Source organism: Hypanus sabinus, chromosome 27, assembly GCF_030144855.1.
Source record: "Hypanus sabinus isolate sHypSab1 chromosome 27, sHypSab1.hap1, whole genome shotgun sequence".
NCBI lineage: Eukaryota > Metazoa > Chordata > Chondrichthyes > Myliobatiformes > Dasyatidae > Hypanus > Hypanus sabinus.
The window spans coordinates 42,968,960-42,982,685 of record NC_082732.1 but is presented as its reverse complement, the minus strand read 5'-3'; the positions used below and the strand labels follow the sequence as shown (position 1 = coordinate 42,982,685).

General features: G+C 43.3%; 1 protein-coding gene across 1 annotated transcript; it reads left to right on the top strand.

Annotated features, from left to right (window-relative positions):
* The first annotated feature begins 3,033 nt into the window (after nucleotides 1–3,033).
* On the top strand, nucleotides 3,034–10,533 carry LOC132382261 (RING finger protein 223). Its single transcript, XM_059952331.1, has 2 exons — nucleotides 3,034–3,533; nucleotides 8,354–10,533. The coding sequence occupies exon 2, from the start codon at nucleotides 8,361–8,363 to the stop codon at nucleotides 9,045–9,047; it is 687 nt and encodes a 228-aa protein (XP_059808314.1). The 5' UTR covers nucleotides 3,034–3,533; nucleotides 8,354–8,360; the 3' UTR covers nucleotides 9,048–10,533.
* The last annotated feature ends 3,193 nt before the right edge of the window (nucleotides 10,534–13,726 follow it).

Genomic DNA, 13,726 nt, shown 5'->3' with positions numbered 1-13,726 from the left:
TATTGAGTTGTGGGCTGTGGGTCAGGGTTAGTGAGTTGTGGGCTGTACGGGTCAGGTTAGTGAGTTGTGGACTGTATCGGTTAGGGTTAGTGAGTTGTGGGCTGTGGGTCAGGGTTAGTGAGTTGTGGGCTGTGGGTCAGGGTTAGTGAGTTGTGGGCTGTACGGGTCAGGGTTAGTGAGTTGTGGATGTAACATCTATGGTTGGCCCTGACCGACAGAAAGTCTTGGTAGACTGAACTGCAGAGGTGAACAATTTAAGGTAAAATAACTTGTGCTTCTTTGATGTTTTGATCTAAAACAGGATGTTGGGTGTTTTTAGTACAAATTAGTGAAGATGGAACAAATCACTGTAAACATCCCATCATCGTAGAGCACAGCATTTAAATAATTAAGAAGTTTAGCTGAAAGAAATCTGGGTGATCTTTAATTTGTGGTTGAAACCACCCACTTCAAAATCATAAACATATATATCCTCTGGTAAAAAAATACAGCAGGCCATACCTTTCTTCTGAAAATCCCGAACTTTCCATCTCCAACTCACTCTCCCCAGCACCTTTAAAATTCACCTACTTACCGGAGGATCAAATTTCAGAATCAAAATCAGGTTTATTATCACTGATGCGTGTCATGAAGTTTGTTGTTTAGCAGCAGTACAGTGCGATACATAAAATGTAGTATAAATTACAATTAGAAATATATATTAAAAATATATTAAATTTAAAAAGTAGTGCAAAAATAGAGAGAATCTTCTCACAATAGAAATTGGGGCGGCTCAGTAGCGTAGCAGTTAGTATCACGCTACTGTAGCATCAGCGACTCGGGTTTAATTCCACCATCATCTGTAAGAGTTTCTACGCTCTCCTCGTGACCACACAGGTTTCATCCGGGTGCTCTGGTTTCCTCCCACTTTCCAAAGGCGTGCCGGTTAGTAGGTTAATTGGGTGCAATTAGGCAGCATGGGCTCATTGGGACGGAAGGGCCTGTTACTGTGCTGTATCACTAACTAAAAGTAACCTCACCCTTGGCAGTCACTCCAGGTAACCACACTCTCTGTGTGAAAATCTTGCCCCACACACCACCTTTATATTTAATCCCTCTCACCTTCAATGTATATCCTCTCATATTTACATTTCAATTCTGGGGAAAAGACACTAATTATCAGATTCCTTCTTCTTCAGCCTTTACCTCTTCCACCTATCGCCTCTAAGCTTCCCACTTCATCCCCCTTCCCCACCCACCCACCTCCTCCTCACCTATCACCTGCCAGCTTGTACTACCCCTTCATATTCTGAATTCTTCCCCTTCCTTTCCAGTCCTGATGAAGGGTCTCAGCTCGAACATGAGATGAAAAGTCCTGGCAAGTGATACCACAGATTGAGGGAATGTTTCAATGATGGGGCGAGTGAATTTGAGTGAAGTTATCCCCTCTGGTTCAAGAGCCTAATAGTTGAAGGGTAATAACTGTTCCTGAACCTGGTGTTGAGAGTTCTGAAGACAGAGCATAGATGCTCAGCAAAACGGTCTCCCAATCACCTGGAAGGATTGTTTAGGGCCCTGAATGGTAGTGAGGAAGGAGGTATAGCACTTGTTCCACTTACAAGCATAAGTACCAGGAGGGAGATCCGTGGGGAGGGACGAATGAACAAAGGAGTTGTGTAGAGATCTATCCCTGTGGAAAGTAGAAAGTTGGGGGTAGGGGGTAGGGAAAGTGGTAGAATCCAAGCTAATTTTTCTCCAGTCCCGATGAAGGGTCTCGGCCCAAAACATTGTCTATTTACTCTTTTCCATCAATGCTGCCAGGTCTGCAGAGTTCTTCCAGTATTTTGTGTGCGTTGCTCGGATTTCCATCAACTGCAGAGTTTCTCACATTTGTGATTGTCCTCTCCTTATCAGTTTCCTTCTTCGCCAGCCCTTGGCCTTTCCCTCCCACGAAGCTTCACCCATCACCTTCTCGCTTCTCCTCCTCCCCTCGTCCCTCCTTCTGATCCTGGTGTCTTCTCCCTTCCTTTCCAGTCCTGATGAAGGGTCTCAACCTAACACGTCGACTGCTTATTCATTTCCACTGATGCTGCCTGGTCTGCTGAGCTCCTCCAGAATTTGTGTGTGTTGTCTATGAATGTAAGAATGAATGGGCATTGCACAGTTTCATCTTGTAAATATTTTATCATTATGAATAAAGTTTATTTTGCTTAAAAAAGCATTTGATTAGGCCTGCCACACTCTGTCAGCTGTTTATTTCACCTTTGTCACCAAGAGTCATAGACTCATAGACAAGTACAGCAGAGAAACAGGCCCTTCGGCCCACCTAGTATGTGCCGGACCATTTAAAACTGCTTACTCCCATCGACCTGTACTAGGACCATAGTCCTACCATCCAGGTACCATTCCAGAATTTGCTTAAGCGTTGAAATTGAGCTGCCTTGCACAACTTGTTCCACAACTGGTTCCACAGTCCTCTGTGTGAAGGACTTTCCCCTCATGTTTAAACTTTTCACTTTCACCCTTGACCTTAGAGTGGGGAAGAAATGTGACTTAAGTGACTTTGACTGTGGAATGACTATCGGTGCCAGACAGGGTGGTTTGAGTATCTCAGAAGCTGCTGATCACCTGGGATTTTCACACACAACAGTCTCTACAGTTTACAGAGAATGGTGTGAAAAACAAAAGACATCGGTGAGTGGTAGTTCTGTGAGTGAAAATGCTTATTAGTGAGGGGGTCACAGGAGGATGGTCAGCTAACAGGAAGTGACAATAACTAACTAACAATACATTATACAGCAGCGGTGCGCAGAAGATCATCTCCGACTGCACAATGTGCCGAACCAGAAAGTGGATGGGCTAACCTGGCAGATCATGAATATACGCTCAGTGGCCACTTTATTAGTTACAGTAGGTATGTTCAATTCAGCAGATGCTGGCAATCTCTGCAGAGAGTTTTACCAATCCAAACCTGAAGAAACAAACCAGAAACACAAGAAAATCTGCAGATGCTGGAAATCCAAAGCAACGCACACAAAATGCTGGAGGAACTCAGCAGGTCAGGCAGCGTCTGTGGAGAGGAACAAATAGTCAACATTACCGGCTGAGACCCTTCATCGGGAACTTCAGAAGTTCTGAGAAAGGTCTGGGCCGGAAACGTCGACTGTTTCCCTGGCTGAGTTCCTCCAGCGTTTCGTGTACGTTAATAGAGAGACGGGGTTTTCGCCTATTACTTAAGCGGAAGGTTAATTCTGTTTCCCGGATAGATAACGAATGGGTGAAATAGGTCCACATTAGTGACGTGCTGTTTGGGCTCCCAGCTGGAAGTGTTTCCGCTCCCTGTTTCCATACTGTATGTTCCCGAGTCATACCGACCTCGGCGCATGCCTTGAGGTTTGAACCTGCAGAGGTCGCATCCAAATCAGAGCCAGGAAATGAATCACCGCCTTGCTCCTATAAAAGCGCGGAGACTGCGGGCATATCGCAATCTGTTCTTTCAACACACTCGCAGGGAGTCTCAGTGCGTTCCCGCTCCCTTTAGGCGCCAGGCAAAGGTATTGCAAGAAACTTTAATATAATCCTTCACTTCCTTGTGTAATGCTGAGTTAATGCGAGTGACTTGTTTAACAAGAATTGATATTAACATGATCCGAATGAATTAATTGCATTTTAATGTCAGATGCGATCGATACGTTTAAGAGGCATTCAGAGACGTTCGGACCTAACGCAGGCAGGTGGGCGGTATAGATGGGCAACTAGGAGTTTGGCACAGACGTGACGGGCTGACTGTACTATTGCTAATCTACGACTGCTATTCCGTGTGAGTTAGTTGTTTGTGACTGGGCAGTGGAGCTTTGAATAATTGCATCCAGACTAGCTGGGTTGCGGAGACGAGGAACTGCTGCCTGCTTGCTCTTGCCGAAACGTGGCTCTAGGACAACATGCCACGCATGGACTGTCAGTCTTCAGGCCATGCCGCTCGGGGACTTGTGCTGATGTTCTGTGGCTGTATGTGCTGGATCGTAGTTATACATACCGTATGTGACTTGTGTGCTTCGGTGCCAGATGAACAATGTATACGTGCATATGGTTGCGTGACAATTAAACTTGAAGTTGGTCTTAAATAAATCACTTAAGGCCATTCAAACCATCTTGAGCCTGCTAGCTCGTTGACTGAATTGCCCGTTAAATTCCCCCATCCCACACCACATTCCTCGGAGCTCTGTAAACATTTGCAGTTTTAAATATTTGCCCATTAATGGAATTGATTAGTGTTTGTTGCTGGCCCCGATAACGCTGGGGATTTCGATTCTGGTGGTGACCTGATGTAGAAAGCCTGTAGACGGTTAGACATCCCCCCCTCCCCCACCTCCAACACCGGTCGTAAAGTGTCACGGTTTATAAAGAAAAAACTTAAAGTTTGAGACTTGTTTCCCAGCAATAACAAGTGTGGAGAAAGTGCTATTAGACCCTGTATAACACAATTTAACTCATTTACGCTATAAGTTAGTTTTGTTACTCTTGGAACTACTTACTGAGGAGATCCAATATTTGATTTTAATTTTCTTTTAAAGTTAAGTTATTCTGGACTCACTAAGTCCCCGGCATGGAAGGGGTGAGGTCTCTTGATGGCTATGCAGAAGAGGCTGTTCCTGAAATGTTGTGCGTGGATCTTCAGGCTCCCAACTGAATGTCTAAAGCAATCATAAAAGAAGGATTTAAAGTATAAATTATTTAAATACTCTCAAATTATTGCATTATGAAGTGATCTACAGCTCTCATCACATAAGACAAAGGAGCAGAATTAGGCAATTTGACCCATTGAGCCTTGTCTGCCTTCACCTCTGTACCTCTCTCACAAATGCTGCCTGATCTGCTGGGTGATTCCTGTAATTTTTTATTTGAATTAAAAAGTGTGGCATTCTGTCAAAGTCCATGACAGATCTCACTTCATCTTCAGACCCTGGGCTGTGTTAGGGTTCAGAATTGGAAGATTTAGAGTGGAAGGTTAGATTGAGCTGGGCTGAGGTAGTCAAAACTCGAGTTTCTGGTTGACAAGGTGTTTCTAACCAGCTTGAAGAAGTGGAGATACAAAAACCAATTCTGCTTTTTTGTTCTTAATTGAAAATATTAGGGTTATAGAGATGTACAGTACTGTGCAAAAGTCTCAGGCTCATAGCTTGGGCATCTAAGATTTTTGTACAATACTGTATTTGTCGACGTGGAGTGGAGAAGGAGCTTATACATCTGCCAGGAGCAAATGAATTTGGGATTGCGAGGTTGGAAAGTCATGGGAGTGGGCAGAGGAGCAGGGGGTGGCATGGACCCAGACCCGACACACCAGGCAAGGTCACTTGATTTCAAACATCTGGTTTATTGATCGGTACAGAGTGCCTCTGGTGCTTCCCGCTCCCTCCCCTCTCCCTTCCCCTTTTCCCAACCATGATTCCCCTCTCCCTGCCCCCTTCCCACTCTCAGTCCACAATAGAGACCCGTAACATAATCAGGTTTATCATCACTCATATATATCATGAAATTTGTGTTTTTTTGGGGGCAGCAATACAGTACAATACGTAAAATTACAACAGTACTGTGCAAAAGTCTTAGGCTCCTTGGCTATATATATATGTGCCTCAGACATTTGCACAGTGCTGTAAAAAGAGGAGTTATTTAGTAAAATGGTCACTGAGTGCATATTCCACTCATTGTTTAAAAATGTTGCTCCTCAGGATCTATTTAAGCCTTTCACATTTACCTTTAAAACTATGTCCTTTGGATTTCAACTCCCCAAACTAAGATATCCAATCATTTGAATCCGGCAAGTGCATTGTCATGGAATAAAACCGGATTTTAAGACTTTAAAATATACAAATGAGTATGCATCATTCTGCTTTTACAATAGGCAAAATAATGAACAGAATAAGTAACTACCTAACTAACTAAGTAACTAACTGACACCGAGAACCTGAGTTGCAGAGCACCCAAAAGAGATTCCATAGGCTGTGTTCAGATCAGTATTGAGGTGAGTGAAGCTAACCATGTTGGTTCAAGAGTTGATTTATGAGGGGTAATAACTGTTCTTGAACCTGGTGGTGTGGGTCCTGAGGCTCCTGCACCTCCTTCTTGATGGCTGCAGTGAGAAGAGAGTGTGGCCTCTGTGGTGGGGGACCTTGATGATGGATGCTGCCTTCTTGTGGCAGCACTGCTTGTAGATGTGCTCAGTGGTGGGGGGGGGGGGGGGTGCTTTGCCTGTGATGGACTGCTAATTCTGCATTCTTTCCTTGAAGGAGGAGGTTGGGTTTGCCAAATAGTCGGTTGTCCTTTTATTGTACCAATTCAGATTTCAGTGGTGTGTCCTTCAAAGTAATTACAGCCAACCATTGCCAACTTCCTTCTTGGCTGACGTTCAATTTAGAAACAGCCATTCCTTCTTTGTGATAAGCTTTCTATTCATGACACCTTATCTAATATCCAACACTGACAGGTGTGGAAGACATTAATAGATAGTTGGATGTCTTATTGTGAGCTCAAAACAGGAAATTCAGGAAATACTCAGCAGATGTATGGAGTAAGGAATGAAAATAATTTTTGGGATAATAGGCCTTATTTAAAAAGAATGCAATCCTTTGTTATATAAAGAATCAGTGTGACAGATTGTTTTCTGCTCTGTATCACATTTCCAACGTTAATGTATTGCTTGTGTGTTACTGTTAACTATTGTTGAGACCACTTTCAATGCAGTGCAGAGTTATCAGAATCAGGTTTACTGTCACTGGCAAGTGTTGTAAAATTTGTTGTTTTACAGCAGCAGTAAACTGCAATACACATTAATAAAAGTTATAAATTACAATAAATGTATACATATACAATAAAGAGAGGAAAATAGTGAGGTTCATTGTCCATTTAGAAATCTGATGGCGGATAGGTTTATATCACTGGAATACATTGTGAAATTTTTGTTTTGCAGCAGTAGTACATAATAGTAAAAACTATAAATTGCAATGATAAGTATATATAAAATAAGAAAATTAAATTAAATAAGTAGTTCAAAAAGAGGAGAAATACTGAAGTTGTGTTCGTGGGTTCACTGTCCATTCAGAAATCTGATGGTGAAGGGGAGGAAGCTGTTCCTGAAACGTTGAGTGTGTATCGTCAGGCTCCTGTACCTCCTCCTCGTTGACGGTAGCAATGAGAAGTGGCCATATCCTGAGTGATGGGGGTCTTTAATGATGGATTCTGCCTTTTTGAGGCATTTTCCTTTGAAGGCCTGTTTGGCCCAATGAGCCACATTGCCCACCCTAATCACAGGATAATTTACAATGACCAATTAAACCAAGCATACTGTGTACTGTGGGAGGAAACTGGAGCACCCAGAGGAAATCCACATGGTTACAGGGAGAACGTACAAACCCTTACAGAACTGAACTCTGAACTCTGACAACCCGAGCTATAATAGTGTCAGGCTAACTGCTATGCTACAGTTTTTTGAACTTTCTAAAACCATAGCAAATTTTTTACCCAGTGGCTATTTTATTAGGTATCTCCTGTACCTAATGAAGTGGCTACTGAGTGTATGTTTGAGGTCTTGTGCTGCTGTAGCAGATTTAAATGCTCACTAACATCTGTATCTAGTCTGATTTGTAATGGGCAGTTTCCTTGTGGTCAGAATCTAACAAGTATAAATGTGGTAAATTAGGAATTTTCTGTGGTGTGTTGGTCAGGGCTCAACATGCAACAATAAAAACAACATTCAACAATTGTAAAGAATGATATGAGATAAACATATAGGTTAATGTATGGATATGGAATAAAATGTGCATAAATACATAAATACCAACATGTATTGAGGTAGAACTATGAAAAACAATAATAGAATGCAGAATGAAGTGTAACAGTCACAGAGAAAGTGCCGTGGAGGCAGACAATAAGGTGCAAAACCATAACAAGGGAGGCTGTGAGATTAAGAATCCATTTTATTGAACTAGCAGGTTGTTCAATGGTCTTATAAAAGCAGGATAGAAGCTGTCCTTGAGCCTGGTGGTTCATACTTCCAGGCTTTTGAATCTTCTGTCTGATGGAAGAGGGGAAAAGAGAGAATGTTCGGGGTGGTGGGGTCTTTGGTTCTGCTGGCTACTTTACCAAGGCGGCAGGAAGCGTCCATGGAGGGAGGCTGGTTTCTGCGATGCAATAAGTTCTGCCCACAACAATCGGTAGCATCTTGTAGTCTCAGACAGACCAGTTGCTATGTGCTTCAATGCAGTCTTCAGTTGGAGCTGAAGAGATTTGGGTGGTGTATAATGATGTAACTATTGCCCTGGAGTGAAGGGTGTCCTGTTGCGCCTACTCAACATTGCAATTCTCTCTTTTCCCTCAGGTTCACCATGTCCATCGTCACCCAGGTGTGGCACACTCAGGCAACCTCTCCCACAGAGCCTCCTGATGGGAAACCCGTGGAAGGCTCCGACAGGGCTTCCATTGAAGGCTTGGAATGCACCATCTGCTTCAGCTCCTACGACAACACCTTCAAGACCCCGAAGCTGCTGGAATGCCAGCACACTTTCTGCTTGGAGTGCCTGTCCAGGCTAATGGCTACAATGCCAGCCGAACAGGCTGGTGACATTGTCTGCCCCCTCTGCAGGCACCAAACGGCAGTGCCCGACAATGGGACTCCTGCCCTCCAAACCAGCCAGGACCTGCTCGCCAAGCTCCCTCCTCAACTACAACTCGAAGAGTCGGTGTGGGTGGAGGGCAAGAAACTATGCCGTAAAAAGAGCTCGGTCGATTCCGGTACCGCTGACCTTTGCATTTGCATTGATATTGGTGAGGACAAACAAGAGAATTCACCTCCTGAGCCAGACAGCAGCAATGAAGGACAGAGTTGTTTTTCCTTCCTTGGTGACTGGAAGAGGCTAGTTCTATTTATAGTGGTGCTGATTATGTTCGCCGGTATCGTGCTATGGCCAGTCCAATGTATGCTTGTCACAAAAAACCTGAGCTGTGCTCCGAACCATCCAGAAGCAACACCTGAGCCAGCGAGCACACTTGTTCCATCCACCATCCCCTTTTGAAGAAGTCCCACGCATGATCGTTTTTCCTCAGGGTTGAAGGATTCCCAAACGGGAAACCACAGCTGCTCTCTACGGCATTTCAAACTAATCGCAGCGATACTGAAGTGAAGTTTCCCATCGAGGGAGACAATTGATTTTACTGTTTACTAACTTTGTGATTTGCATGTACAATGATCTAGAGGGAGCAATACGAACATGTATTGGCCACAGTCAGATACTTGAGGGCTAGACGAGGCGTCGGCTTGTTTGATGTTCTTCCTGCTGCCACAAATTGACTGAAATGAATTTGCTCACTCCTGCACTAACCGACATGTTTCCTCAAAGTTTTATTTGAGAATATATTCACTCCAGAGAACACCGAAGATCTATAAACTATATTCATTGATACTTGTTTGCACAGTGATATGTAAGCACTTTCAATACATTGTTATTTGGAAAATGTATAAATCTTTATACTTATGGAGAAAACCTCTGGTTTAGAGGGCAAGAGAATATGGAATACAGTTGTAACCTTGGTATGCAAGGCAACAATGTGCAACATCGGTAAAATGAAGTAGTATTGATGCAGAATTGATCATTTTCTGAAGAGTTTTGTAAGGACAGCAGGGGAAGGTTTATAATTTTCAAGAAAAAACCCTAAACCTACTGCCTGATAACACACATAAAATGGGAGAGGAACTCAGCAGGTCAGGGACAATCTATGAATGTCAACGTTTCAGGCCAAGAACCACGGTCTTGATGAAGGGTCTTGGCCCAAAACATTGACTGTTTATTTCTGTTTAAACTACCTAGTCCCATTTACCCACACCTGGACCATAACCCTCCATACTGCTCCCATCCCTGTACTTATCCAAACTTCCCTTAAATGTTGCAATCGAACCCACATCCACCATATCTGCTGACAGCTCGTTCCACACTCCCATCAACTCCTGACTGAAGAAGTATCCTGTCATGTTCCCCGTTCACCCTTAACTCATGACCTCAAGTTCTAGTCTCTCCCAACCTCAGTGGAAAAAGCCTGCTTGCATTAACCCTCACAATGGTGTATACCTCTTTCAAGTCTCCCCTCAGTCTCCTATGCTCAGGAATAAAGTCCTAACTATTCAATATTAACTTATAACTCAGGTGGCAATATGAAACAGTTGCTGACGGGATGAGGTGAGACTCCAAACGTAGCATTCCACACCCTCCCCTTTGGACTGTTAATGCCAAATTATACTTATGGGATATTTCTGAATGAGAGAGCCTGTGAAAAACAGAGCTGGTGTTAACTTTCCAGTTTTGCAATGAGGTACTTTAAGGCTTGTTCCATGGGAAAGCCCCAAAACAGCTGTGAGAACTCAATGAGATCCTGCCTATCCAGGATCACCTGAAGCTTTCTTCATGATTGTTCCATTAAATTCTTGTCACTGGCAAGCTGTTTTTTTACATGTACTCCACGTTCTTGATATTGATGAATTATGTATATACTGTAAATAATGTATAATAAACTTTTTTTAATAGCTTGGCTGTTACATTGTGATATTTCTATCAGCTATAAGGAACCTTACTGACTCACTATCTCAAAGTCAAAGTAAATTTATTATCAAAGAATGTATTTGTCACCATATACTACCCTGAGATTTATCAGAAAAATTAAAAAAAACAATACAGTTTAAAAAGTCTGTACATAACAAAGGCTGACAACAACCAATATGAAAAAGAAGACAAAATTCAAAAGTTAGAAATATCAAAATACAGTACTGTACAGAAGTTTCAGACATTTACATATAGTTCTTCATTAGTAAGGACGTAAAAGGCTGTGGGAAGAAGGCAGGAGAATGGGGTTGAGAGGGATAATAAATCAGCCACGATGGAATGGCAGAGAACACTCGATGGGCTAAGTGGCTTAATTTTGATCCTAGTACTGTTGTTACGTACCCCGTAACTGGGTGTCTGACCAGCAGAGAAAGAAGAATCCGTTGGAGTCTGGTGGTACCAAACTAAAGGTGTTTATTAGTAAACTACACAATACAGTATCAAAAATGCAAATATACATATAAAACAAGTTAGCAGTAATAAACCTAAAAGTGTAGGAATAATATTAATCAATAATAAACAAGCTCTATTGATGTCTAGGGGTAAATGAATTGTCATAGGAAAGCATAGAGTTCAGTTCATAAATGCTGAGGTGGTTATGGTTGTGTATTGAAATCGTTGGAGAGAGAGAGCGAGATGTAACAACTACAGCAGCCAAACCTTCCGTTGCTTTCTTAATCCGTTGTATTGTTGTAGCCATTCAGTTATGACCCCTCTGTTCTTCAGCTAGACAGTTCTTCTGTGGTGGACTCGTCACTCTGGCATGAGTGGACACACACACAAGTCCCCACCGGCCCTGCTGTAACACTGTGAGCCTTACTGACCGATCTCCTGGTTCGTTCTCCGAATCCCCCACCTTCCTGTGGGTTCCCAACACTCAGTCAGTGTCCACTGGTGTGTCTGAAGGGTGTCTCTCCAGACCTGTCTTTTATCCCCACTCACAGGGTCTCAGCTATCCATCAACTCTGAATGACCGTGTCCATCAAATCAGGCCACTCCTACTATCTTCTAAGGAATGTTAACGAGCAAAGTAAAGTCCTTGTAGTGGAAGGTAAATAATCCAGGAAGAGTCATAATACAGTAAATCAACAGTCTCTCTCCCCCTCTTATCTGTAGCAAATGTTCTTGCCTGGGCTTTATCTCTCTCTCTCATGAGCAACCTAACAACAACAATAGTTCGTAGTTCTCGGGGGGGGGGGGAATGGTTAACTCTGCACCCCATTGACCATCAGGTCTGTCCATCACTCATAACACTGTGAAAAAGTCTTAGCCACATACAGCATATACAGCTAGGGTGCATAAGACTTTTGCACAGTACTGTAGTAATTTTGTGTATTGCACTGTACTGCTGCCACCAAACAAAAACAAATTTCATGTCATATGTGAGTGATGATAAACCTGATTCTGATGTGGGTCTCTATTGTGGACTGAGAGTGGGGAGGAGACAGGGAGAGGGGAATCATGGTTGGGAAAAGGGGAAGGGAGCGCGGAGTGAGCGGAAAGTGCCAGAGACATTCTGAAATGATCAATAAACCAATTATTTGGAATCAAATGACCTTACCTGGGGTCTCAGGGCTCGGTGTGTCTGGTACTTCTTCTCTGCTACCCATCCCACACTCCTCCCACGGCACTCCACCCTCACCATTCCCAATATCCTTCGTTCCCACCAGATTTACAAACTGACTCTCCGCTCCATGTTGACAAATACAGTACTGGGCACCCAAGCTATATATACACTGTATGTGCCTAAGACTTTTGAGACTCATTTTCTTGCAGGCATTCACAGTAAATACAAAGAAACACAATAGAATCAATGAAGAACTGCACACAAAGACAAACAACCAATGTACAAAAGGCAACAAACAGTACAAGTATAAAAATAATAAATAATACTGAGAACATAAATTGTAGAGCCCTTAAAAGTGAGCTCAAAGGGTGTGGAATCAGTATAGTACTGAGAAGAGTGAAGTTATCCACGCTGGCTTAAGACTCTGCTGATTGTTAGGTAATAACTGTTCCTGAACTTGGTAGTGTGGACCTAAGGCTCCTGCACCTCCTGCCTGATGTTAGCAGCAAGAGGCGAGCATGGCTTTATGAGACTCATGGGATGTATGAGATTGGTGCCAACTGTTTAAACAAGTTGGGGTTGAGTGGGATCTGGGATCAGGGATCAGCCATGATGGAATGGTAGAGCAGGCTCGATGGGCTGAATGGCCTATTTCTGCTCCTTTGTCTTGGTCTTACAGTCTTATTTTCTCCAATTATTTTAATTTAATGCCCATAGTTTCTTTATTTTAACCTCCCTTCTCAGAGCAGTACAGCACAGGAGCAGGCCTTCAGCTTGGGATCACTCTGCTGAATATCGTGGGCATGCTATGTTAGCCTTGGAAGGGGCAGCGGCACTTGTGGGCTGCTCCCAGCGGGTTGTGCTGGTTGTTATCGCAAACAGCACATTTCACTGTGTGCTCATGTACATGTGATAAATAAACTGAATCTGATGTCTTTGCTAAACATGATGCCAAATTCAACTAAATCTCCTCTGCCTGTATATCTCTCCATCCCATGCATAATCAGAATCAGATTGATTATCACTGACTTAGACAATGTGAGATTTGTTGTTTTCTGACAGCAGTATGATGCTCTTAACAGCGGCCATCAAATAGCCTCATCAACATCACTATCGTATCTCTCCCCACCACTCCTGCTGGCAGACCAATCCAGGCACCTATCACTCTCTGTGTAAAATGATAAAACAATCCCTACATATCTCCTTTCCCTTGTTCTTCTTCAGCCCTTTACCTCTTCCACCTATCACCAGAATAACAAAACCTTCCCCCTCAGCTGGTCTCACCTATCACCAATGAACATGTACTCCTTCCCTTGGCCTCCCCCCACTTTCTTATCCTGGCTTCTCCCCCCCCCCCCCCCCACCCTCCATTCCCATCCTGATTTTACTATTTCGAGATAAAGCACGATTCAGGCACTTCCGGCCCTTCGAGCCACACTGCCCAGCAACCCACCAATTAGGGCCCAACGTAGTCAATCACATGACAATTTACGATGACCAATTAACCCACTGACCAGTACGTCTTTGAACTGTG

Coding starts and splice junctions, on each gene's coding strand:
- LOC132382261 (XM_059952331.1), top strand. CDS start 8,361: ATGTCCATCGTCACCCAGGTGTGGCACACTCAGGCAACCTCTCCCACA.